Source organism: Sphaerodactylus townsendi, linkage group LG02 (genome assembly GCF_021028975.2).
Source record: "Sphaerodactylus townsendi isolate TG3544 linkage group LG02, MPM_Stown_v2.3, whole genome shotgun sequence".
Lineage (NCBI taxonomy): Eukaryota > Metazoa > Chordata > Lepidosauria > Squamata > Sphaerodactylidae > Sphaerodactylus > Sphaerodactylus townsendi.
Window position 1 is genome coordinate 172,128,236 of NC_059426.1, and position 27,581 is coordinate 172,155,816.

Below are 27,581 nucleotides of genomic sequence, written 5' to 3' on the forward strand. Positions count from 1 at the left end.
TGCTGGTTCCAGGAGACTGAACTAAAAAGACTGAAATGACTTCACCTCAGGAGCCCCACCTTTAGCAGCCCAGGACAAAAGAGTAAACCTCCTGTTAACCTCCTGTTAAGCCCCACCTCCAGCAGTCTCAGCTCTTAGCAACCTTACAAGGAGAAAAAAAGAGAAAACCCCTGCAAACCCCTTGCAAAGTTAAATAATACACTGTTTTTAAAAGATGTGGCTTTGAGAAAAAAGTCTCTCCAAAATGAACACCAAAGTAGGTCATTCTCTGCTCTTTCCTGGCCAGTTGCCTTGTCCACTGCTGCTCCTTTCTGCTTCTTCCAGAGTTTGAACTAAAGACTGGAATGACTCCACCTCAGGAGCCTCCCACCTTTAGGCAGCCCAGGACAAAGAGTAACCTCTGTTAACCCCTGTTAAGCCCCACCTCCAGCAGTCTCAGCTCTTAGCAACCTTACAAGGAGAAAAAGAGAAAACCCCTGCAAACCCCTGTTAAAAATACACTGTTTTAAAAGATGTGGCTTTGAGAAAAGCCCTCCAAAATGAACACCAGCAGGTCACTCTGCTCTTCCTGGCCAGTTGCCTTGATTAAGAGCAGGTGGATTCTAATCTGGAGAACCGGGTTTGATTCCCCGCTCCTCCATCTGAGTGGCGGAGTCTTATCTGGTGAATTGTATGTGTTTCCACACCCCTACATGCCTGTTGGGTGACCTTGGGCTAGTCACAGTTCTCTCAGGACTCTCTCAGCCCCACTTTTACCTCCCAATGAGGTAAGCTCCAGTTGTGGGGAGAGAGGAAGGGAAAAGGAGTCATGTGAGCCCACCTTAAGTCTTTCTTTTACAGGAGAAAGGCAGGGTATAACACCTAACACCTCCTCCTCCCTCCCTCCACCCTCTCTCTTCCTTCTTCTTCCCTCTTCTTCCTACCTCCCTCCTTTCTTCCCTCTTCCTCTTCCCCACTTCTTCTATTTCTTCTTCTATTTCTTCTTCTATTTCTTCTTCTTCTACTTCTTCTTCTTCTTCTTCTTCTTCTTCTTCTTCTTCTTCTTCTTCTTCTTCTTCTTCTTCTTCTTCTTCTTCTACCCCCTAGCTCAGCCAACACAAGAAACACCCCCAGGTGTCTAACAGCAACAATAGAACATACCCAGGAAGGTGGGGGAGAGACAGACCCACCTGCCATCAGGAGAATTAGGATAAGGCCTGGTAGAAGGCTGGGCATGACAGAGGTCTCCTATCAAAAAGGATGCAGACAGAATGGAGCAGGTGCAGGGAAGAGGATGATCAGGGGCCCGGAGACCAAGCGCTTGGAAGAAGGCCTGAGGGACTTGTGGAATGTTTAGTGTGGAGAAAAGGAGGTTGAGGTGGGACATGGTTGTTCTCTTGAACTATTTGAGAGGCTGCAACTTCAAGGAGAGCGGGGAGCGGTTCCTGTTGGTAGCAGAAGAAGAAGAGGAGGAGGAGGAGTTTGGATTTATATCCCCCCTTTCTCTCCTTTAGGAGACTCAAAGGGGCTTACACCTTCCTTTGCCCCTTCCCTCCCTCGCCAACAAACACCCTGTAAAGGTGGGTGGGGCTGGAGAGAGCTCCAAGAAGCTGTGACTAGGCCCAAGGGGGGTCACCTAGCTGGCATGTGTGGAGGTGGCAGGCTAATCTTTGAATTCCCCAGATAAGCTCTCCCACAACTCAAGCGGCAGAGCTGGGAATCAAACCCGTTCCTCCAGGATCAGAGTGCACCTGCTCTTAGCCACTGCTCTTAGCCACTACGCCACTGCTGCTCCCTCTGCACTGAGGGGTTTAAATTGCGGGCGGAAAGGTACCAGCTGGATAGCAGGGAAAAATATGCTTCTACAGTAACAGCCCCATCCAGCAAGTAACTCACCCTCTGGATGTGGCCTGAGACCGTGCTGGCAGATTTGCCCCCCTCAGGCAGAGGGGCGGAATCACCACCTCGTGGATGCGTAGCCCTCTGGGACGGCCAAGCCAGTGCTTCTGTGCCTGCGCCGTTCTGTAAGCGTTCCCGGGGCTGGAGCGGGCAACAGCCAGCTTCTATCCGGGCTTTCCCACCAAGCTCCCTGGACCCAAAAGGGTGGCACACGTCCGTATAGCCCCACGGAGGGCTTGCTGGCAGCCGGAGAGGTTTTTTGGTTTTCTCTGCCTCCCCGTGCCACCTGAAAAACCCTCTGGAGGCAGTGGGGCAGGGCAGCAACAGCAGCATCCCCCCTTCCCCCCGCCGCCACCTCAAACTTTGGATGGAACTGGCCAAGTGGTTCAGCAGGGGATCGGCTGGCTGGGGAGGTGACGAGCTTCCCCCTCTCCGGCAGTCTTCAAGCAGCGGCTGAACGATCACTTGCCAGGGATGCTTTAGGCTGATCCTGCGTTGAGCAGGGGGTCAGACTTGATGGCCTCTCTGGCCCCTTCCAACTCTATGACATCTTACAATACATCTTACAATACATAATTGTCTGAGGGTTCAAACGTCGGACGACAAAACCCTTAGCCAATTGCCAGGCAGGATGCACGGGGACCCAAGTCATGTGTATCCTCCACGCCCATTGGCCATTGCCGAACGAAAGGAGCAGCTGCTCCACAGGCCCAGCAAAGCCTTCCTGCCTCACCCCCCACCCAGCAACACTCGCCTTCCTCCTCGCCTCTTGGATGCTCACAGCTCCTTCTGGCCAGCCCGGCTGCCTGCCTGCCTCCCTGGAAGGGCCGTGCCTGCTGCCCCTAGCGTCTCCGGGTGCTTCTTAAACTGCTGTCGGGTTGCTGCCAGGCTCCACTGCCAGCCCCTGCTGGGCACCTACCGGGTTGCTGATGGGCTCAAGAAAACCACCTACTCAGCCCCAAGGGAAGACCCTGGATGGCCACCTACCAGGCTCCACGCAGGCTCCCCTGCCAGCTGCTGCCGGCCCCACAGGGCACCCCCCCCCCCCCCACGGGACTCCAGTTTCCTGCTGTTTGGCCCACCATCCCATCCTTGGGGACCCTGGACAGCTCTCTCCCCTCCCCATGTGAGACACCCTGCTGCTGGCCCCATGGGGGGGGGGATGGCACCAACCGTTCAGACCATTGTGGGGGGTGGGAATGCTTGCTAGAGCCCATTGCATCCTTCCCCTCCCCCCTGCAATGGGCTTTTCCTGCTAGTCCTGAACAATGCATTTCCAGAGCACTTTTCAGTCCACTTCCACCCTCATAGGAGCTACCAAGGCAGCCATGAGAACTAAAAATAAACTTAAAATCACATTCGGGGATAGGGCGGTATACTAAATTTAATTGGCCAATTGGCCATGCTGGCAGGGGCTGATGGGAATTGTATTCCATAACATCTGGAGTGCCAAAGGTTCGCCATCACTGGTCTAGGGCATCTGGTTGGCCACGGAGAGAAGCAGAATGCTGGATTAGGTGGACCAGTTGCGTAGCTGCAACAGTGGGGGGGGACCACACCCCAGGCATGCACCATTGGGGTCACATGGGGAGCAGAAAATCGCCCGCATTCTCCTTCCTCCCCCTCCCACGCCTGGTGGGAACTACTCTTCCCAAGAGACCTCTGCAGGAGTTGGGGTACGCAAGGTCTTCTGGGAAGTGTAGTTCCCACCAGTCTGCTTTTTCAGCCAGCTGCTCTTTGTAGCCAGCTGATCTAAAGTAAGTGGGGGGGTTGTGGGGTGGGGTGGGGGGGCAGGTGCCATTTTGTCCCGGTGCCATTTCCCGCCTCCCCACACTGCTGAGGTGGACCGCCAGTGTGATTGTGGTGAGCCGCCAAGGGAAGCGGAATAGTCAGCCTGGTGAGCTGCCAGCATGGTGCTGGCAGAGGATGATGGGAAATGTAGTCCATAACATCTGGAGGGCCGCGAGTTTGACACCTATGTGATTCTGTAACAGAAAGTTTGTCCAAACCTGTCACCTTTTCTTGAAACCACTTAGTCACAAAAGGGTGACCTTTTTGTTTCGCTTTGACCTTTAACAGGCGATTCAGGATAGAAAGGCAGAGCTGGCCAAGCTTTTGGAGACAATCAAACGTCTCCTCAAAAAGTATGGCAGGAAGAAAGCTGAAAAGGAGGAGATCCTTCAAAAGAAGTAAGCGAGATATGCTTCTCCATTACATTTTCACAAGACTGACATCAACTATTCTCGGGCTTCATTTTGTCCACCTCTGAATTGTGAGATGGACCAGAAAATATATATATATATATATATTTGGCTTGGATCCTCAGAACGAGTTCTGCACATGATACCGTAGATATTCTCTGCCTCTGCCTTTACCCGGAGAGCCGAGGCTAGCCTGATCTCATCAGATCTCAGAAGCTAAACAGAGGCAGCCCTAATTAGTATTTGGAAGGGAGAGCACTAAGAAGAAGAAGAGTTTGGATTTATACCCCACCTTTTTCTCCTGTAAGGAAATTCAAGATGGCTTACAAGCTCCTTTCCCTTCCTCTCCCCACAACAGACACCTTCTGAGGTAGGCGGGGCTGAGAGAGTCCTGAGAGAACTGTGACTAGCCCAAGGTCGCTCCAGAAGCAAGGCAGGGAGGGCGGAGCCATATCTGGTTCACTCAGGATAGTTTCTGCCACTCAGGTGGAGGAGTGGGGAATCAAACCCGGTTTCCCAGATTAGAAGCAGTGGCGTAGGAGGTTAAGAGCTCGTGTACCTAATCTGGAGGAACTGGGTTTGATTCCCAGCTCTGCCGCCTGAGCTGTGGAGGCTTATCTGGGGAATTCAGATTAGCCTGTACACTCCCACACACGCCGGGGCTGCGTGGCCTTGGGCTGGGTTACAGCTCGGAGTTTCCTCTCAGCCCCACCTACCTCACAGGGTGTTTGTTGTGAGGGGGGAAGGGCAAGGAGATTGTAAGCCCCTTTGAGTCTCCTACAGGAGAGAAAGGGGGGGATATAAATCCAAACTCTTCTTCTTTTAGAATCCACCTGTTCTTAAACCACTGCACCGCACTGGAAGACCAGGATCACTATGAAGAGGGAGGCAATGGCAAACCACCTCTAAATATCTCATGGCTTGAAAGCCCCGCAGGGCCACCATAAGTTGGTTGCAACTTGACGGCAAAAAACAAAAAAATAGTCTCTGCTGCATAGCGTGCTTCTTCCACTGAGTCTTCCATGCGTGCAAGATGGTTTTCAATAGGCCCTTGGGCAAACGGAAACCTTAGCAGAAGAGGAAGCATGCCTCGTGGCAGAGACTATCTAGAACGTGTGGAACTCATTGAAAGGGTCAAAGCTCACATCTCTCCACACTCTCGTGTTTCTTCTTGCACCGAAACTACATGTTACGGGCAGGCGCAGATGGGTACGAACAACCCACGGCCTCCAACACCATTTAGATGGGAATTTAGCAGCTCAAAAATTTCCAGAAGAGCTTAATCAGGGCCTGGGGCCTTGCAGCACCATGCCAACTTGTCACCCTCTTAATACGCACACTTTTTGAAGTGCCACAGTAGTCGTCGGGAGGCCTTCTGGGCTTGAATGTGTGTGCGTGCTCAAGATCACATGTGGCTGCCCCACCGCAATCCCAATCCAGATCAGGCCTTTGCAGCAATTTTTGAACAGCTAAATTCTTGTCTCAGGTGGCATCAGCAGTTATGGGTTGTTTCATACCCACCTGCAACATGTAGTTTTGCTCACAGTCATCTAAAGGGACTCTCCCGTGCAAGCCCAGGGTCATTACTGATCCATGGGGTGACATCACATCACTATGTTTACTAGGCAGGCTATGGTTATGGGGTGGTTTGCCATTGCTTTCCCCCAGTCATCTGCACTTTACCCCCAGCAAGCTGGGCACTGGTTTTACCAATCTCAGGAGGATGGAAGGCTGAGTCCACCTTGAGCCAGCTGCCTGAAACCAACTTCTGTCGGGATCGACAGAAAGCGAATGCATAAAGAAGTAAAACGAAGTTAAATCCAGCAGAGATGGAGGTTCGCTAGCTTGGCCAGAGGAAGAGACCTATGGACTTCTGGCTGCCCAGAGCCCTTCAGGGATAGGGTGGGATATAAATCCAACCCCCCCCCCCAAAAAACCTTGAGTTTGGTGATTCTTGTCATTCTGGTAGACCAGTGGTGGCGAACCTATGGCACGGGTGCCAGAGGTGGCACTCAAAGCCCTCTCTGTGGGCAATACCATCGTAACAGAGTATACCACACATCTAGGCTGGCTCTGGGTCAGTGGCCTCGACATTATTAGCATTAAACCTAAGCCCTATTAGCATTAAACCTAAGACCTACACCTAGCAGTGTAGGTAACTCTGTTACACTGTTAAACCCCACTGATTTTCATGCTAAGAACTAAAGCACACCCTTATCTGGGAGTAAGGCCTCGGTTAAGCGCAATGGGGCTTGCTTATGAGTGAACCCTCCTATAGGGTCGTGGATCCATTGAAGAGTTGGGCACAGTTGTTTCAAAGCAAAGTTAAATTAACTACCACCAAGCTTTCTTCCCCGAAAGTAACGACACCTTGGAGCCAACCGCTTTTTTCTAAAACTAAAACCTCAGTATTCAGGTTAAATTGCCGTGGTTGGCACTTTTACATAAATAAGGGGTTTTGGCTGTAATTTGGGCACTCAGTCTTGAAAAGGTTCGCCGTCACTGTGAGATTGATAGCAAAGGATCATAGTGTTCATCATACCCCCTGCCAGCATGATGCTGGCAGGGGATGATGGGAACTGTAGTCCATAACATCTGGAGGGCCACGAGTTTGACACCTGTGAGGTAGACAGTTCCCTTTCCTTCATTGTCATTTCTTCGTCTTCTCTCTCTCTCTCTCTCTCTCTCTCTCACATACACACACACACACACACCCCACCCCCACCGCCACCGCCCCCAGCCTTAATCAGCTTTCTTTTTCAGAGCGAAGCTTCAAACTGGTCAGATTAGTATGGATTCAGACTTTCGTGAGGAAGCAGAGGCCCTGCTTCAGCAGTTGGCAGAGGTAAAAGAGGCCTCGGGGGCATAACGTAAACAAACTCTGAAAATACGGAAAAGCAAAATGAAAAATAAAGAAAGAACAGTACTCCCCAATTGAAGGCAGCTGGGGCGACAGGGTACTCATCGTGTCCTTTGCAGGGCCTTGTGTGTGTGGCCCCAGGAACTTCAAGAGCAGCCTCCTTTTCCATGGGCAAGTCCCCACCCAGCCTGGAACATGCACACCAAAGCCAGCATCTATTGAGTGTTTGTCTTTCATTGAACAAAGTGAGACATGATTAGACAGCATTGTTTGAGATTGGCTGCCATGTCAGTGTAGCAGCCTTGGTCACTCAGTGCCAGCTGGAGTTTGTCAGAGCTCTGAAGCTGAGCAGGGTTGGCCGTGGTCAGTAGTTGGATGGGAGACCATCCAGGATTACCGGTTTTCCTATGCAGAAGAAGACAAGGGTGAAGCACCTCTGCTAATCGGTTGCCTTGGAAACTCCACAGGGAGTCACTATGAGGTGGTAGCAACTAGGCAGCAAGCCATGTCAGTCGATAGCCATATAGTGTGATGGTGGAAGGTGCAGTCAAGTCGTAGCTCTCTCCTTCTATTGCCCTCAAAGACCTCTCGAGATGGCGGAGGGGAATTTGTTGGTGGTCCCTGGCCCCAGGGATGTTGACGACATGGGCCAGGGCTTTTATCCCCCCCCCCCCCCACCTTCGTGGAATGCTCTCCCTGGTGACATCGAGGCCCTGCGGAGTCTGTCTCAGTTCTGCAGGGCCTGTAAAACAGAGCTATTCCACCAGGCCCTTCTTCTAAATCATATCTGGCCCCATCTGGATATGGTGCATGGATCCATTTTATGTCCCCAGATAGATTTTTATGCCATCTGTTGTAATCTGTTTTTAAAGTTTATAGTATTTGTATACTTATTTATTTATTGTATTGTTTTGTTTGCTTTTATTTGTAAGCCGCTCTGAGTCCTTTGGGTGAATGAATGAATGAATGAATGAATGAATGAATGAATGAATGAATGAATGAATGAATAGCTGATTTACGGTGACCCCTTATGGGGTCTCCAATGCGAGGAACAAATAGAAGTGCTTTGCCATTGCCTGCCTCTGCACAACCACCTGAACTTCTTGGTAGTCTCCCATCCAATGTTCCCTGTAAGCCCTACGCCACAGTATTGGTGACATGCAGGTAAGGGGCTCCCCAGCAGAGGGAACTCTACTGAGGCCGGGGGGGTGGGGCTTGGGGAGAAGGGAAGGGTGGACTTTCTGCTCCTGCCCCACCCCCCACCCCAGCAGTGCTTAAAAGTAGGTCTGAGGGTTGATCGCAGTCTCTTCTGGCCTGCCAGGAGCGGAGGTCAGAAGAGACTTCAGGCTGCCGGCTGGGAGCCCAGCTGGCGGGGGGGGGAAGGGAGGGGGGAGTCCAGGGAGGGATTGAGGGCGCTTGGATTTCCTGCTGCCTCGTCGTTTTTGTGTGCCTCGACGGACACGGACGGGGTAGATGTATGCGAAAACGGCGAGGCAGCAGGACTTCCTGGTCACATTTTTGCGCCCCTCATGTGACCAGAAGAGTGGCGCCCGAGGACAAGGGGTACCCCTTGTCCCTAGGCAGATACGCCACTGCCTGTCGGCACTTTGGGATCAGGAAGCAGTTCTTCTCTGGGTCAGATTAGCCAGGGATCTTGGAAGGTTTTTGACCGCCTTCTGGCCAGGGGGCAATGGGAACTGGGGGTTTTGGGGAAGGGAGTTGTGAATTTCCTGCATTGCACCTGGGGTTGGACCAGAAGATCTTGAAGGTCCCTTCCAACTCTGTGATTCTGTGAAAATTTTCCAGGGTGTACACTTTTGTGAGTCAAAACTCACTTTGTCAGGTGTTAGTACATAATTTTGTTATGGGAAACTTTGTTAATACGTAAAAAGAACACATGTACATCCCCCCCAAATCAATAAATTGCCAGCTCCTTGCTCCCCAACCAATAAGTTCAGTGGTAGATCTTCTAAAAAAACAACCCAGACAAACAATTTTTCATTTATTGCGTTCATTATAATACAAGAAGAGACCGGTGGTGGGATTCATCAGGTTCGCACCACTTCAGCAGAACCGGTTGTTAAAATGGTGCTTGTAAACAATCAGGTGTTAAATTATTTGAATCCCACCACTGGAAGAGACCCATGAATAGTCACAGGGGAGGAGAGACCCCCTTTCTCTCTCTCCACTCCACCCGGCCCATTTCATCCATCCCAGTGGCTCCCATTCAGCTACATCCCTTGAGTTCCACTTTCTTACCTAGAGCCTGGACCAGCAAGAAAAGAGAGATCTCATGTCTCCTCACCTGTCCCATTCCCTTCACCTTCCTCCCAAAGCAAGATTTATTTTTTTTTAAAGTACTCTAATTGAACAATGTCTAGTTAAGTGAGCGATGCCGGTGTTTTGTTTCCAGTCTGAGGAGGAGATGAAAAGCGCCCTGCAGATCCATAAAAGGCTCAAGAATGAAAACGACCTTCTCAGGACACAGTTTGGGATGGTTTTCCAGGAAGAAAGGAAGTTTAACACCCGGAGAAACTTTCTCGCCAAAGAGTAAGTTAACGCTTCCACGTGCTTGCTCGCCGTTTATACCACTAGCATGGGAAAGCAATTCATTCTGGCCCCGGGAGACCACGCCTCCAGGTATCCCGTGGCTTATGCTTTTAAGAAGTGTCACTGCATATAATGTAGCGAAATCAGAGGTAAGATCCAGCAGGTTCTCACAGGTTCCCGAGAGTAGGTTACTAATTATTTGTGTGTGCCGAGAGGGGGTTACTAATTGGTGATTTTGCCATGTGATTTTTGCCTTTGTTGCGCTCTCTTCCTTCAGCAGCAGTAGCGCCGCAGAAACTTTGAAGTAGCTCCAGGTGGAGTGAGCAGCGGGCGCGGCGCGGCGCGGCCTGGCGCCATGCGGCATTCAAGCCCTCGGCCATGACCGCGAGCGCCGCGCCCTGCCATAGCCCCGCCCCCGGAATGCCCGGCCACACCCTTGTTGTGCCCCGCCCAGCCCCATTGGCGCTACGCCACAGTTTGAATCCCACCACCATGGGAACCTGTTACTAAAATGTTTGGATCCCGCCACTGAGCGAAATGTATTGTTGACTTTGGCTCAGTGTATGGATAAGAACATAAGAACAAGCCAGCTGGATCAGACCAGAGTCCATCTAGTCCAGCTCTCTGCTACTCGCAGTGGCCCACCAGGTGCCTTTGGGAGCTCACATGCAGGATGTGAAAGCAACGGCCTCCTGCAGCTGTTGCTCCTGAGCACCTGGACCGTTAAGGCATTTGCAATCTCAGATCAAAGAGGATCGAGATTGGTAGCCATAAATCGACTTCTCCTCCATAAATCTGTCCAAGCCCCTTTTAAAGCTATCCAGGTTAGTGGCCATCACCACTAATGGATGGCCAAAGACGATGGTTTCTGACAGAGGTACACCGTTCACCTCTAAACTCATGGCAAAACTGTGTGAAGCGGCTGAAATGCAACACAGTCCAACTGTGGCACACCACCAGAGTGCTAATGGTCTGGTGGAGAGACAGACTGGGTCTCTTTTGAGGTGATTATGGGCCGTGCGAAAATGGCAAAGCTGTCTCAGCATGGCGCTTATGAGCCAAAGCCTGGGATTTAAATTACTGCGCGAATAAACAAAAAAATCCACCATATCTCGTGAAGTTACCTTTTGCTGTAACATCGGTTATTCGCTATAAATAATATCTGGCCTCCCATGGGCGCATGGAAGAGAGGGAAGGGAAACAAAAACAGATAATCCTGACGCCATCAATGAAATATGTTTTAATTTTTGGGCAGGTGGAATGTTTTAGTGACTCTGGTGGTTGTTATTGTTTTCATGTATTTATTGATGTGAACCGCCCTGAGCCCCTTGGGGGAGGGCGGTATATAAATTGAACAAACAAATAGACAAAAACTGGGGCTGTTCCTCAATTGAGCTGTGGTTCCGCCAAAGGTCTTTGGTTTTCTGTATTGTCGAAGGCTTTCACGTCGAATACTTTGTGCTGGAGTTTGTTAAGGAACAGAGCAGTGCTGTGAGCCTGTGTGGCTGGCATCTTCAGAGGATCTTCCTCTGAAGATGCCAGCCACAGATGCAGGCGAAACATCAGGAGAGAATGCTGCTAGAACACGGCCATACAGCCCGGAAACCACACAGCACCCAAGTCTTTGGTTTTGCACGCAAAAGGACCCAGGTTCCATCTCTGGCATCGTCGGTTAAAAAGACCAGGTGGTAGTTGATGTGAAACATGACAAGCTGACTCTCTGGAAAGCGGCTGCCAGTCTGAGCAGGCAATACTGACCAAGACTCTGATTCAGTATAAGAAGAAGAATAAGAGTTTGGATTTATATCCCCCCTTTCTCTCCTGCAGGAGACTCAAAGGGACCTACAATCTCCTTGCCCTTCCCCCCTCACAACAAACACCCTGTGAGGTAGGTGGGGCTGAGAGAGCTCCAAGAAGCTGTGACTAGCCCAAGGTCACCCAGCTGGCGTGTGTGGGAGTGCACAGGCTCATCTGAATTCCCCAGATAAGCCTCCACAGCTCAGGCGGCAGAGCTGGGAATCAAACCTGGTTTCTCCAGATTAGATACACGAGCTCTTAACCTCCTACACCACTGCTTCATACGTAGCTTCATACGTACTTCATACGTAGCTTCATACGTACGTAGGACATCTGGCCTCATTGATAGTCTTCAAGCAGCAGCTGGACAAACATTTGTCAAGGACGCGTTAGACCAGTGGTGGCGAACCTGCGGCACGCATGCCAGAGGTGGCACTCAGAGCCCTCTCTGTGGGCACGCGCACACAGTTCGTCATATAGGGGGAGCGGAAAATCACACACCCCCACACACACACATCTAGACTGGCCTTGCTTCTGAGTAAACCCTCCTAGGGTTGTGATTCACCCATTCGACGCTGCACCCGTTGTTTCACCGTTTACACCTCCTGAGTAACACGCAGCACCTTGGATAAAACCGCGTTTTTTCTAAAACTAAAACCTCGATATTCAGGTCAAATTGCCATGTTGGCACTTTGCGATAAATAAGTGAGTTTTGGGTTGCAATTTGGGCACTCGGTCTCGAAAAGGTTCACCATCACTGCTTTCGACTGCATTGAGCAGGGTGTGGCACTAGATCACAGGTGTCAAACTCGCGGCCCTCCAGATGTTATGAACTACAGTTCCAATCATCCCCTGCCAGCATGATGCTGGCAGGGGATGATGGGGATGCCAGATCCATAACATCTGGAGAGCAACAAAGTTGACCACCCTATACCTACAGTCGGGGGTAGGCAATTATGGCTTTCCAGATAGCCTGGTGGACTACATTGCCTATCAGCTCTGTCAGCATGGCCAATTGGCCATGCTGGTAGGGGCTGATGGGAATTGTAGTTCCTGAACATCTGGAGAGCCGCAGGTTCCCTACCCCTGCACTAGGTGGTTTGTATGGCCCCATCTAACTCTATGATTCTGTGATTTCTGTGGGGCTTTATAACAGCTACACTATATTATCCTGTCATGCACCAGATATTTCTGAAGCATGACATGTGCCCTCTTTCTCCCTGCCCTGCCTTTCTCTTCCTCCCTGCCTGCAATTGTAAACTGCTCTTATGTCTTCATACATAGATTGGGAGAGCCAGCATGCTTTAGTGCAGTGATGGCGAACCTATGGCACGGGTGCCAGAGGTGGTACTCGGAGCCCTCTCTGTGGCAGCAATTTACACAGAGCTCACTAAGTGGGTGGGAAAATCCCCCCCCCCACACACACACACACATCTAGGCTGGCCTGGGCCACTGGAAAGCATGACACATGCTGCACCACGGTGAGCAGGGAGGACTCAGCTGGCGGGGTTGGCGCTGTGTGCCAGGTGGCTGCTGCCTGGGGGTGGGGGGGCACAGAGAAGGCAGAGATGCTTGAGAGAGGCACAGAGGGCGCTGCTGTGGGACTTGCTGGAGGCTAGAGCAGGCTGGCCCCTGCTTGAGCGTGGGGGCAGAGGAAGAGGAGCCAACCGCTTTTTTTCTCTAAACCAAAACCCGCATTCGTGTTACATTGCCAGGTTGGCAATTGCACAAATAAGTGGAGTTTGGGTGGCAATTTGGGCACTCGGTCTCAAAAAGGTTCACCATCACTGCTTTAGTGGTTAAGAGCAGTGGACTCTAATCTGGAGAACTGGGCTCCATTTCCCACTCCTCCATATGAACGCTGGACTCTTATCTGGTGAATCGGATTTGTTTCCCTGCTCCCGCACATGAAGCATGCTGGGTCACCTTGAGTCAATCCCAGTTCTCTCTGAACTCTCAGCTCCATCTACCTTACGAGGCACCTGTTATGGGGAGAGGAAGGGAAGGGCTTGGTAAGCCGCTTAAAGACTCCTTACGATTGAGAAAAGCAGAATATTAAGACAAATTCCCCTTCTTCTAAATGTACATTGCTGTGGATCAGTTTTCTGTGGCCCATCAAGTGAATGCCAGAACATCCTCAATTTGGCAAACAGACACTGGATTATTTATCAGCTAAGCATCTACTATGTGGAGGGCAGTGGTGGAGTGATAGAGCATCGGCTTGGCATGCAGAAGGTCCCAATCCCAACTCCTCCAGTTAGAAGGAGCAGGCAGTAGGTGATGTGAAACACCTTTGCCTGAGACCCTGGAGAGCAGCTGCCAGTCAACTGGAGAGCAGCTGCCAGAACAAACAATGCTGACCTTGATGAACCAAGGGTTGGATTCAGCAGAAGGGAGCTTCCTGTATGATCATTGGTGTGTGCAATCTCTCCGAAATCCTGCAGAGGGCAGTAGAGTTATTTTGCCGTTAAACGTTATGTTTGGAAGCACCACTTCCTTCATATAAGCCAGTGGTTCTCAATCTTCCTAATGCCGCAACCCTTTAATACAGTTCCTCATGTTGTGGTGACCCCCAATCAGTGGTGGGATCCAAAAATTTTAGTAACAGGTTCCCATGGTGGTGGGATTCAAACTGTATGCAATAGCCAATGGGGCTGGGCGGGCACGAGGGGGGCGTACAGGCATTCTGGGCAGGGCATTTCCTGGGCATGGGCTGTGGCATGACTCCCAGCCGCCATACCGTCCTATGGGCGGAAACGACGCACGCAGGCTTAGGCTGCCACGCATCACCGGTGCACCTCCGCCAGACTTTGCTTTCAGTTCTGGCGTGCTACTGCTGAGAGGAGGGGCGTGACTAAGGCAAAAATCAGGTGGCAAAATCACCAAGTAGTCACCCCCTCTCGGCACACGCAAATAATGAGTCACCTACTCTCGGGAACCTGTGAGAACCTGCTGGATCCCACCTCTGCCCCCAATCCTAACGTTTGTCCATTTTACAGCTGGAGAACACTGATGCAGAGAGTCTTTAGGCTTAATTCCCTGTAGAAAGAGGTTCATTCGACTTCCAAAGAAAGAGTCCCACGACCCCCAGGTCGAGAACCACTGATATAAGCAAACTGAAATTTGGAGCAAATTTGAGCACCTAACAACATCGTAATGAAACGGCCGCCTTTGGCATCACGAAGTGTGGCCTCCGAACGTTTCTCCCCCGATAGGTTCGAAAGGTTGTCCAACGAAGTCACGGAAAACTTGACCGCCTGACGAAGCGCCTGGTAGAGATACAAAAATTTAAACGGTGGAACAGGAAAAAAATGGACATGTTGAGGTAGGTCACGCTTTCAATTCCCAACGGTTGCAAAAGGCCCCAATGAAGGGGAAGCGAGAATCTGAACAGACCAGCGGAGGCTATGAGAAAGGTGCCGTCCTGGCTACTTAATATTGCAGGGCAGGCATGCCTTCTGTATGCACGGCCCAGGGTTTTTGTATCCTTTCTTATTAATCTGTGATGGGCCCCCAACCCGTTTCAACCTTCAGTCACCTTTGGAATTCTAACACAGCTTGGTGGGTGCGGCTGCAAAATGGCTGACACATCTCCCATGTTTGATACCTCAGCAGGCACAAAATGCCTGCTGCAACTTGGCCTTCCAGTCAGCCATTGTGCTGATGCGCTTTGTGCTGTGATAACAGGTGCTGCTAAAGCAGCATTTTAAAAGATATATAAAGTTTTTATTAAATTCTTAAAATAAAGAATACATGCAGATTTTTTTTTGAAAAGTCACACTTAGCATCGTTTAATTTGACTTCTGTGGTAAATCTTTGGTGTGATTATTATGTCACCCTTGATATTAAATGAAGAGTTTGCGCAAATAAGGAGACAGAGGCAGTTGCTTACTGAAGAATAAAGTTTACTGGCTACAAAAGAAGAGCAGTGTAGATAAAAAACAAGCAAATATGTTTCTAACTAGCTGGCTCATTAGCTAACTCCTGCTTGCTATCACATGGCTAATAATCTGCTAGAGATCATGGGCAGAGAGAGAACAAATAAGATATACCTGTTGCCTAGGTGCAGACCTGCTTGACCAGTGGGGGTCAATTACCTGGTCACTGACTTCTGACCTCACCAACAAATTAGCATGCACAACATTAACTCCTTCATTACCGGATTACTTCATCACTGGCTAGCTAGCACAAATGGCTGTATGTTCAAGTTGCCAACCTCCAGGGGGTGGCTGGAGATCTCCTGCTATACGACCGATCTCCAGACGACAGAGATCAGTTTGCCTGAGGAAAATGGCAGCTTTGGAAGGCGGGCTCTATGACATTATAGCCAATTGAAGCCCCACCCCACCCTGAACCCCACCCTCCTAAGGCTAAATTTCCCAACCCAGAGCTGGCAGAGGAATGTGTATGTGCAGAGAAAGTCACATGCTCTCATTAACAAAGGAAGATTGTCTCCCTTTCAGTGTCCCCTCCCCAGGGGCATTGGAGGTACTGGGCCAATCTGGGTTCTGGTATTCTGGTTCTGGGAACCCACCAGAACATAGCCACCAATGGGCTGTAGTTACTCACACCAGGATGGTATAGTACTTCCCCTGTAGTTACTTCACATCAGAAACTATTTTATCCCAAGATGCAAAAATTGGATTGACCCAGGAATGGTAAGATTGTCCCAGCCTAGCTGACTCCATTCCATCAGTTCATCTCCATAAACGCCAACCCTTTCGAGGATGAAATGGTTTCCTCTGCTGTCGTTAACAACATCTTAGCACCAAAAATTTTAGTGAAAGGTTCCCATGGTGGTGGGATTCAAACTGTGACGTAGCGCCAGTAGGGCTGGGCAGGGCACAACGGAGGCGTGGCCAGGCATTCCAGGGCGGGCATTCCTGGGCGGGCTGTAAGGCAAGGACGCAGCCGCCGCGCCGATCCTTGGGCGAGGAAACTAATGCACGCATGGCTTTCAGGCTGCCACACACGCCGGAGTGCACTCCTTTTGCCAGACTGTTTGCCCTGGCGCCAGCTTTTCTGCTGAGGAGGAGGCGAATGGCACAAGGCAAAAAATCACGCGTGGCAAACCACCACTAGTAACCCTCGCAAACACAAATAATTAGTAACCTACTCGGAACCCATGCAGTATCCCAGTTGGATCCCCACCTCTGGCCTCTTGAGATGCTGCTACCAGAGGGGGAGAAATGAGAGGTGGAAGTTCTGGATTTGTATCTGCAGAAACATCTGCTTCCAGCCGTAGGCCCAAACCAGATTGACTTTGATCCAGAGAATGTTTAAAATACAGACAGTTTCCGGAAATATAGGTAGTACAAAGCAAGAATATATCAGCTTGCACTGGGAATTCGGTCACCGGGATGCACGTTTAAGGTCCATAGGCAAATAGTCCACATTGGGACGGCACACATTTATTACATCTGGAGCAAATCAGATAGGGGGGGTTCCCCACTGATTCACCTCTAGGATGCCCCAACAGTGCCCTGGGCACATGCCAGGAGGTTTTGGAGGCAGGGTGGAGTTTGGGAAAAGTATGAAAGCAGATGACATTAACAGCTCCACGTTTCTGCTTTCAGCACGGCGGATGATTCGTACCAAAGAGAGGTTGTGTCGTTGGAGTACACATTACAGAGAGAAGCTGACAGAAAGTAAAATCTCCTTTGAAAACGATGTGGCTAAAGGCTTAGGCCTCATTTGTTGATGTTTGCCAACTCAGCCAACATACAATTTGCTATTCCCCATGTTGCCAAATCGGCACTGTTACCCAGATTTGTATATCGAGTTTCCTCATCCTGAATTGTATACTTGGGTAACTGTCTGTAAGGGAACTTGGACCAATGTCGTGACAGCACCTCTGTTCAGGTGCGGCGTAGTGGTTAAGAGTGTTGGACTAATACCTAGGAGATGCAGGTTCTAACCCCTAAATTAAGTCGCAGTGACGCCAATGAAGAAGAGCGAAGGCCTTAGCGATATCATCGGTGGAAGCCAGCGGCTAATCTAGCTAATCTGCGTGCTCTGGTCCCTGGCACCTTTTATTAGGGTTTAAGGCCGGGTTGGGAGAGCAGGAGAATATTGGGCACTACATAGTCATAGGGGCTGCGTGCGTCGGAGAAGCGGCTCCTGTGTGGGCCTAATCCATGCCTGGGGGTATGCACCTTTTGTCCTTTGTCCAGGACCTGGTGACCGTGATGCGTGGGGATGTTGATGGTGAGTCTGCCGGAGGAAACAGATGGCAGGCATTCGAGCACTCTCTGAGTTACGAGGTTAAGCAGCTCACCCCAACACCTACTGACCAATGGAAGCTTGCTTCGATGGCGTGTGGAGTCATTAGCATGTTTCTCGTGGGCCTGGAAATTCAACCTCACAGGGCTGTTGTGCGGATAAAATGTAGGAGGGGAGAATAACGTAAGCCACTTTGTGTCCCTATTGGGAAACAACAAGCAAATAAACGAGTAAATAAATAAATATTGCCTTTCTCCCCCGTGGGCGTCGTTCTCCTGTCCTCCATTTTGTCCTCACAACAACCCTGTGAGGTTAGTTAGGCTGAGGGTGTTGTTACTGGGCCCACAGTCACCCAACCAGCTTCCATGGTAGAGTAAGGATTTGAATATGGGTCTCCTGGATACTAATAGAACCATAGAGTTGGAAGAGACCACAAGGGCCATCAAGTCCAACCCCCTGCCATCACTCTTAACCGCTTCACCCCACTGGCAATCCCTTACTGGTTATGTTACTCTGATACAGCGGAACCTCGGTTTTCATGGCCTTCGGTTTTCATCGGTTTCGGTTTTCATCGATTTTTTTCAGTGAAAAATTTGTCTCGGTTTTCATCGATTGGCCTCGGTTTTCATCAATTTGCAGTAAGGTGCAGGGGTTTGAAATCACTGCTCACAGTGGTACCCCAGGGTCGGATACGACTGAAGGGGAAACTTTACTTTTTGCAGGGGTTTGTGGGGGAAAATCACCCGGACAAAGCTGTTGCAGGCCGTGTCTGCAACTTGTTTAATGACAAATCTTCAAGAGGCGAAGTCAGGAAACATAAGACCTCCTTGGACGAAAAAGCTTGGTGCGACATTGAAATCCACTGGCTCTGAAGCTGGTCCTGCCGTGGTATTGTTTGTTACTGTTTTCAGCATTAAACACTAGGTTCATTCACCAAAAAAAATGTGTTTTTGGTATGTTTTTTTGGAGTGCCTAAAACGAATTAATTGGATTTACATTAATTCCTATGGAAAAGTTTGCCTCGGTTTTCATTGGTTTCGGTTTTCATTGATTCTTTTCGGATGGATTACCAACGAAAACCGAGGTTCCACTGTATTTTCCTTGCTATGTGTTGTTGAAGGCTTTCACAGCTGAAGTCAACTAGCTGTTGTGGGTTTGTCAGGCTGTGTGGCTGTGGTCTGGTCAGTGGTGTACCGACAGCAAATGGAGCCCGGGGCAAGAACTGAGTTTTCTGCCCCTCCCCCCCAGTTTTCCATCCCCCCCATGGGCGGCTGCCCTCCCCCACCATGAAGTCCTTTCGCCTGTCTTCCTCCTTGTGCTTTCCTCTCTTCCCCTCTCTGTCTCCTTCCAACCAGCCTGCTTTCTCCAGCCTCCTCCTCCATCTCCTCTACATGTCCCCGTGGGCAGTCCGCCCCTGAGTCCAGTAGTTTTAGTGCCTGACATTTCACTCGCCATCTACAGCAGGCATCTTCAGAGGTATGTCACGGTAGGATGTGCTTCTCTCTGTGGCACAGAGGGGAGTGTTTTGCGCAGTTAGGTATTTGTTTTGTGGTATGCTTCTGAGGTGACATGCCATAGATGTGGGCGAAACGTTAGGAGCTAAAACTACTGGACCACAGCCACACAGCCTAGAAAACCCACTTTGAATAGTGGCACTTTTCTATAAGTGAGGACAGGGTTGATTCTGAGTTACCAGTATATTTCACTTGGTGTAGTGGTTAAGAGCAGGTGCACTCTAATCTGGAGAACTGGGTTTGATTCCCTGCTCTGCCACGAGCTGTGGAGGCTTATCTGGTGAACCAGATTAGCTCGTGCACTCCAACACATGCCAGCTGGGTGACCTTGGGCTAGTCACAGTTCTTCGGAGCTCTCTCAGCCCCACCTACCTCACAGGGTGTTTGTTGTTGTGGGAGGGGGGGAATGGGAAAGGAGATTGTAAGCCCCTTTGAGTCTTCTTACAGGAGAAAAAGGGGGGATATAAATCCAAACTCTTCTTCTTTATGCAAAGAGGGAAGGCTGGGAGGCAGCCACACTTTCTGGCTTTTTACATTTACTGTACCAACTAAACACATTGTATACTGTGATGGAATATACATGTGTTTTCCTCTTTAATTGCTAGTAAGATGCTTAAGGATCAAATGGAAGACCTTCTAGCCCAGTACAAGAAACTGCAGTCCGACCACAAGAGATTCATAAGACGTACTCATGAACAGACGGAAACTGGTCAAAGGTTACTTGTCGATTTGGTGAAGCAGGTACGATCCTTACTAGGGGCTTTTCCACTCTCTTTACCCCTCTCGAAGCTTCTGTCTGTGTTTTTTTTTTAATTTTTCACATGTTTTACTCCCTTTAGTGATCAATTCAATACAGCAGAATATTAAATCTAGCTTATTTCCCTGCCAATTTACCCAGCAGCTTTTTACTCTTCATCAAAATGGGTGTGATATCAAATTGACCACTAAAGGGGGGGGGGGGATGTGCATAACTTTTTAAAAAAATGCCTTGAAGAAACAGGATTAGGAAAAAGAATACGGTAAGGCCTCAAATTACTTAACTGAAATTTCATTGTCACAGGCACACAGATCTTCTATAGGGAATATGGGAGAAAGCTGAGGTCTAGCGTGGACTATTATTAGATTTGTATTTTTTTGATTTTTTAAAAACAAATTTTAAAAATGCAACCGTGCTAGACCTCAATTCACGAACAAATAAGAATTCACACACAAATCCACCTATAAACCTAATAAAGAAGAAGAAGAAGAGTTTGGATTTATATCCCCCCTTTCTCTCCTGTAGGAGACTCAAAGGGGCTGACAATCTCCTTGCCCTTCCCCCCTCACAACAAACACCCTTTTTTAAAATAAATTTTTTATTGTATAGAATATTCATACATTTGTTACAATCAATATCTTCATTTCATCTATACATTTTTCCATTTTCCCCCCCTCCCACCCTTTTCTATTGGTTATTTTATGCAAGCAGCAGAAGATTCATTCTTCTTATTCTCTTTTTCCATAATTCTTTGTTAAATCCGGCTTCTTCCATCCATGTTTCAAACACTGTCCATAATTTCATAATATCTTCCATCTTTTCTTCCCATGGTTTATTTTTTGTCAGTCTCTCAAAGATCTCTAACTGTATTTGTTCACAACAAACACCCTGTGAGGTAGGTGGGGCTGAGAGAGCTCCGAGAAGCTGTGACTAGCCCCAGGTCACCCAGCTGGCGTGTGTGGGAGTTCCCAGGCTAATCTGAATTCCCCAGATGAGCCTCCACAGCTCCGGCGGCAGAGCTGGGAATCAAACCCGGTTCCTCCAGATTAGATACACGAGCTCTTAACCTCCCACGCCACTGCTCTAAAAACAGAACCTTCCCAAATGTTCCATCCCATTGCTTATTAACATACCATCGTATTCATCTTACTGATTGCACTGACTTACACTGTGTAATCCACCATGACCATTTAGTGAGAAAGGTGGACTACAATTTTTTCTGCAGTCAAGTCACAGCTGATTTATGGTGAGCCTGTAGGCTTTTCAAGGCAAGAGATGGTCTGCCATTGCCTGCCTCCATGTCATGTCCATGGTGTTCCCTACAGATCTCCCATCCAAAATACTTGCCAGGGGATTCCACGTTCCAATCCCCCACTCTGCTGTAGAAACTTGCTGGGCGACCTTTGGCCAATCGCACGGTCTCAGCCTACCTCAGAGGTTTGCTGTGAGGATAAAATGGAAGAGGTTGGAATGATGTAAGCTTCCTTGGACCCCTGTTGGGGAGAAAAGCAGGGTATAAATGAAGTAAATAAAATAAATAACTTGGGGAATGGCTCACTGGGGGGGGGGGTCAACCGTGTTTCCCCGAAAATGAGACCTACCCCGAAAATAAGCCCTATCATGATTTTTCAGGATTTTGGGAGGAGGCTTAAAATATAAGCCCTACTCCAAAAGTAAGCCCTACTGGTAGTTACAGATCAGGACGGTGTGATCCAGCAGGGTGCTCCTTGCCAATGAGGATGCAGCGAGGATGCAGCTTGCATCACACGTGACAGGGAAGCAACGGGGCTGCCGAGAGCCCGCCTTAATGAATTGTGAAGGTCATCGGCTGGAAACTTCTGGCCTGGTGCCGTACATTCAAGTTTTGGGCCAGGATTTGTTTTAATCAAGATGAACTGGACTATACATCCCAGGGACGCTCCATCCTCCACACAACCCAGTGGTGGGTTAAAATCGAAGCCAAACTTAATGAGTTGGGCATTTCCTTGGAGGACCTGCTAATGTTAACAGAGCAGGAGGTCTATGGGGCTATCAAGAAGAGACTTTTTTATAGAGAGTGTCATAAGTTGCTAGAGGAAGCTAATAAAACCCGTTCCCCGATCTCTCTGGGAATTCCTGTGGACAGATTAATTGTAGCCCGGTACCTTTATCTCCTGGTTGAGGCCTGGTGGCGTAGAGCAATCACCTTAGCTAGGTGTAATGCCCTGCCTTCCTCCTTTAGCATTGGACACCACCTTGGAATTCCACATAAAGAAAGGAAATGCCCGTGTGGCATGGGTTCTGTGGAAACAGTATCTCATATGCTGTTGGATTGTCCTTTTTATGAGATAGGTAGGAAGAAGCACATAATCCCCTTCCTGCATGGAAGTGAAGGCATTACAGATAAACAGAAGGTTGTATATCTTTTAAACAGGCACAACTACGAGCTGTTGGAAGTGGTGGCTAAATTTTTAAATGGTGTTATTTTAACTCGTCAGAAGTTGTAAAGGCTGTTATTATCTTGCAATGTTAATCTTAAACTATTTATATGCCATTAAAGGTATTCGAAATCGGAAAAAAAATAAAAATATGCCATTTCCCCTAAAATAAGCCCTACCCACAGAAGAATAGAAGCCCTAGTAAATCTTTAAGGTGCAAAAAAAATTAGTAAAAGACCACAATGTCTTAATTTTAGGCTCCAGTGCTCACAAAGAAGTGTGAAATTAGGGAGTCCTTATTCAGCTTACCCTTTTGCTCTTAAAATGTGAGACGCCCTGTCTCCGTGCACACACACGCACATCGTGTGTGGCTGGGGCAGAGTTGCATGTAAAACCCAGTTATCTCATGAGACCCAACAATGACAGAATTGTTCACCGCCGCTGCTTTCATTTCCTGGGGCCAGAACAAAGCGCTCGAGGAAGAAATGGAGCAGACCGAAGCGTATGAAAAGATTCTCCACGGCAAGTGTGATGAAAAAGTTGCTCTCTTTAAACAATTCGACGCCAGCGTCACGGATGAGCTCAAGAAGTTAGAGGTGAGAGAGCCGTCTTCTAACGGATTCCTTCGAAACGTAAGACTCGTCCTTGGTTCGGTTGCAGAAAATGTACTGGGTCGGATCCATCAACGTCCCAGTGGGAGAAACAGAACTTTTGAGTTGTTCTGCTTGTAGAAGGGAGTGCAGAAGATCTTCTGCGATACCTCCCAGGCCCGTCCTAGTTTGCTCATTTACATGGCACATGTGAGCAAGATCTTGGGCATCGATCCCTCCCTCATATTGTGTCTCGAGGAGCCTTTCTGAGAATGAAGTAGCTGCTGGGTTCACATTCTAAGACAGTGATGGCGAACCTTTTCGAGACCGAGTGCCCAAATTGCAACCCAAAACCCACTTATTTATCGCCAAGTGCCAACACGGCAATTTAACCTGAATACTGAGGTTTTAGTTTAGAAAAAATGGTTGGCTCCGAGGCGCACTTTACTCGGGAGTAAGCTTAGTGAAGCAACCGTGCAACACTTTGAATGGGTGAATCACGAACCTAGGAGGGTTTACTCAGAAGCAAGCCCCATTGCCAGCAACCAAGCTTATTCCCAGGTAAAGGATCGTGCCCAGGCTAGCCTAGATGTGTGTGTGTAGGGTGGTGATTTTCCACCCCCCACATGATGAACTCTGTGCATGTGTGCCCACAGAAAGGGCTCTGAGTGCCAGCTCTGGCACCCGTGCCATAGGTTCGCCACCGCTGTTCTAAGATCTCTTGGGATGCATTATGGCAGTGATGGCGAGCCTTTTTGAGAACGAGTGCCCAAATTGCAACCCAAAACCCACTTATTTATCGCAAAGGCCCAACACGGCAATTGAACCTGAATACTGAGGTTTTACTTTAGGGAAAACAGTTGGCTCTGAGGCATGCATTACTTGAGAGTAAGCTTGGTGGTAGTTGGTGGCTTTGCTTTGAAGCAACTGTGCAACGCTTCAAACAGGTGAATCACGACCCTTGGAGGGTTTACTCAGAAGCAAGCCCCCCACATGACAAACTCTGTGCACGTGTGCCCACAGAGAGGGCTCTGAGTGCCGCCACTGGCACCCGTGCTATAGGTTCGCCACCACTGCATTATGGGTATCAGACACCTCTAGAAACGCCAGTGGGAATACAATACATTTCACTAAATGCAAATGGCATTTCTGCTCACTCTTAAACATACGTGAATCTGTCTTATTCTGATTCAGGCCAATGTCAAGATTGTCCTCTCAGATGTTAGACAGTATGGACCTCAGAGTTCTCTCAGCCCCACCTATCTCACAAGGTGTCTGTTGTAGGGAGGGGAAGGTGATTGTAAGCCACTTTGAGACTCCCTAAAGGTAAAAGCAGGGGATAAAAACCAACATGCGGCAGCCAAGAAAGCCAATGCGATTCTGAGCTGTATCAATAGGAATATAGTGTCAAGATGGAGGGATGTAATTGTACCTCTCTATTCTGCATTGGTTAGACCTCACCTGGAATATTGTGTACAGTTCTGGGCACCGCAATTTAAGAAGGATATTGACCAGCTGGAACGGGTCTAGAGGAGGGCAACCAAAATGGTAAAAGTCTGGAATCCATGCCCTACGAGGAAAGACTTAGGGAGCTGGGGATGTTTAGTTTGGTGAAGAGAAGGTTAAGAGGTGACATGATAGCTATGTTTAGATATTTGAAGGGATGTCATGTTGGTGAGGGAGCGAGCTTGTTTCCTGCGGCTCCAGACTCGGACCAAGAGTAATGAAAAGAAGGAAAAGAGATTCCACCTAAACATCAGAAAAAACTTCCTGACAGCAAAAGCTGTTCGACAGTGGAATGCACAACCTCGGAGTGTGGTGGAGTCTCCTTCTTTGGAGGTTTTTCAAGAGAGGCTGGATGGCCATCTGTGGGGAGTGCTTTGATTGTGTGTTCCTGCATGGCAGGGGGTTGGACTTGATGGCCCTTGGGGTCTCTTCCAACTCTGTGATTCTTCTGTTAACCATATATCCCAATAGGAGTGTTCGTTGATTTAACAGGCCGGAATAGAGTTTGGTGCCGCTGCATCAGATGACTAGGAAGCTTGTCACTGTCTGTGTTCATCAACTGCCTCTGACTCTCTGTTTCCTCCCCAGGATGAATACAACACCCTGTTAGAACTTTTGCAAGAACAGGAAGCAAAGGTCAGCATGGAACTCCCACTCTCAGAGACACTGCAGGTGAAATTCAAGACAGAAAACAACTCCTATGACAGCCAGAGAAACTTATATATGGGTATGTCTTGACTCTGTTTCAGGGGCCTGCATCTTCTTCGGCCTGTTGTGGAATGTGTAGCATTCTGCTGGCTCACAAAATGATGGTGGGAGAGCTGGCAAAGCGGGAGAAAGAGGGGAAGTAATTCCCATGACCTTATTTCTCTTGCCACCCCCATCCTGCCCCTGTTGGTATTTTGCAAGAGTCTGTCACACTTCAGACATGAAAGGGTTAACTGTGTATGGGTTAACTAGTTACTGAGGTCACAGTTTTATGACCTACTCTGTTGATTAAGCTACTGGTCAGTTTGCCCGGCATTGCTAGCATGCCACTGGTCACATAGACAGAAAGTTATAAAGTAAAGTATGTTTCTTTGTTTGAACTCAGTCCCAGTCCTAGCCATGATGTGAAACCATGGGGCGCAAGTCTGTAACCAAGCATAGTACAAGTATAGAAAGGTGTTCTTATTTTCTTTACATGTAACCCTCCCTAAATAGGTAGTAAAATTCATTTACATAATCAGCAACTCTTTTATGCTTCTCTGCTAATATTAAATTTATGCCAACAGCCTCACGATATCCTGGTTGTCCAACCCTGCTTTGGAAATCCTTGGAGATTTGGCAGGGCAGGGTGGAGGGGTGGGGTTCCTCCTGGGAGGGGCAGAATTTGGGGAGGGGAGGTACCTCGGCAGGGCATAGTACAGGGGTGACCAAACTGGCTGGACGTAAGAGCCACATAGAACAAACTTCAGACTGTTGAGAGCCACAAGGCATGAATGAATATTACACACATTTTTATTGCTACGGGCAGATTTTGTTATGAACCTTTTATGTAAATATTAAGAAATACACATAAGTAATATTTAGTTGACGTGGTGCCCCCAGACCCATTTTCCTTCTCCTTGACCAGAGTTACAAGCAGAAGAGACAACTCTGAACAAGTCCATAGTGCGTTCCACAAAGGAGATTGCCAGGCTGAGAAGGATGAAGGTAATCCACATTCCTGTCGAGTTCCCTCCATTGCAAACATCACTCCTCCTGACAACCAGCTGGGTCCTATCCCCTCGCCTGTATTTCCTAGGCTGAGCTCTCTCACCCTGCCGGTCCTGGAAATGAAAGCCTTTTTCTGTGCCTTTCTAGGGGCCCACGAGCTTTAAATTACCTCCTTCGCAGTCCTCCATATCACTTGCAAGAGAAGGAGAAAAGAATCAGGTCGATGACAGCTACTTCAGAGGACAAGGAGGCTGGCTTGACTGCTTTCTGTCTTTGATTAAGTGTTTCCTCCAAGGCCCCTTCCGCACTTGCAGAATAAAGCACTTTCAATCCACTTTTGGAGCACTTTGCAGCTGGATTTTTTCTGTGCGGAACAGCAAAATCCACTTGCAAACAATTGCAAAAGTGGATTGAAAGTGCATCATTCTGCAGGTGCGGAAGGGGCCCAAAGAAGCCCAGGCTGTGGTACCTGGTTTGGCCTTCTCCTCAGTTTCTTATCTTAGCGAGGGAAGGCAGAAAGTCTGGGCGGTGGAAGGTGCCCCCAAGTTGCATTTGATTCATGGCGACCCCTGGGGGTTTTCAAGGCAAGGGACGGACTGAAGTGGTTTGCCATTACTTGCCATTGCGTAGCAACCCTGACCTTCATTGGTGGTCTCCCATCCAAGTACTAACCAGGGCTGATCCTGCTTAGCTTCTGAGATCTGCTGAAATCAGGCAGGCCTGAGCTATCCAAGAGATGAACAGAGGTGGTTTGCCACTGCCTATCAGCGTAGCAACTCTGGACTTCCATGGTGGTCTCCCATCCAAGTACTAACAGGGCTGACCCTGCATAGCTTCCAAGACGTGACAAGATCAGGCTAGCCTGACCCATCCCGGTCAGTGCACAGAAGTTCTACCAGGGCAGTTTTAACCTCCCACCCCCCTCCCCGCAGTGGCTCACACACACAAGATGCTCGAGCCAAAGAATTGCTAGCCAATGTATTGTCAAAGGCTTTCACGGCCGGAATCACTGGAGTGCTGTGTGGTTTCCGGGCTGTATGGCCGTGTTCTAGCAGCATTCTCTCCTGACGTTTCGCCTGCATCTGTGGCTGGCATCTTCAGAGATGTATCACAGAGGGAAGTCTGTTACACATAGAGGATCCTCTGAAGATGCCAGCCACAGATGCAGGCGAAACGTCAGGAGAGAATGCTGCTAGAACACGGGCATACAGCCCGGAAACCACACAGCGCCCCAATTGCTAGCCAGTTTGTGCAGATGGGTCTTTGGGCTCAGGTTTCAGTGCACCTGATGACGACCAAGACCCAGCTCAAGCAGCAACCTATTTACCCGCAGGTTCATCTCAGGGGCGAAATTAACACTCGGCGAGAGGCAGCAAACCAGCATCTGAAAACGCTGTCGGGGTCTCTGAAATATCTCGAGAGAGATATCTACGAGGTGAACAGGAAGCTTTATTCTGCGGAGGCAGAGAACGCCCAGTTTAGAAGAGTGAGTATCGCTGGGAGACTCCCCATCTTCTTTCCCCTCCTGCAAGTTAGATCCTGTCTTTGGCTCATTCTGTATTTTTGTAATAGACTCCCCGATGTTACCGCG

General features: G+C 49.1%; 2 protein-coding genes across 5 annotated transcripts in view; both read left to right on the top strand.

The window, feature by feature from the left end:
- LOC125426959 (myosin-11-like) overlaps nt 1-9,467 on the top strand; it is a 28,653-nt gene extending 19,186 nt beyond the window's left edge. Inside the window, exons 7-8 of the mRNA XM_048485862.1 lie at nt 6,843-6,924; nt 9,353-9,467. Of these exons, the coding sequence (XP_048341819.1) occupies nt 6,843-6,869 (27 nt within the window). The 3' untranslated portion in view covers nt 6,870-6,924; nt 9,353-9,467. The remainder of the gene's footprint in view (nt 1-6,842; nt 6,925-9,352) is intronic.
- Nucleotides 9,358-27,581, top strand: part of LOC125426958 (kinesin heavy chain-like) — a 28,103-nt gene continuing 9,879 nt past the window's right edge. For 3 of the 4 annotated variants that reach the window (XM_048485858.1, XM_048485860.1, XM_048485859.1), the window contains exons 1-8: nt 9,358-9,489; nt 14,502-14,611; nt 16,863-16,934; nt 19,628-19,763; nt 22,661-22,792; nt 24,881-25,019; nt 25,908-25,987; nt 27,324-27,476. In XM_048485858.1, coding sequence (XP_048341815.1) covers nt 14,598-14,611; nt 16,863-16,934; nt 19,628-19,763; nt 22,661-22,792; nt 24,881-25,019; nt 25,908-25,987; nt 27,324-27,476 — 726 coding nt within the window. In that variant the 5' untranslated portion in view covers nt 9,358-9,489; nt 14,502-14,597. The remainder of the gene's footprint in view (nt 9,490-14,501; nt 14,612-16,862; nt 16,935-19,627; nt 19,764-22,660; nt 22,793-24,880; nt 25,020-25,907; nt 25,988-27,323; nt 27,477-27,581) is intronic. The other variant, XM_048485861.1, reaches the window with a different exon arrangement.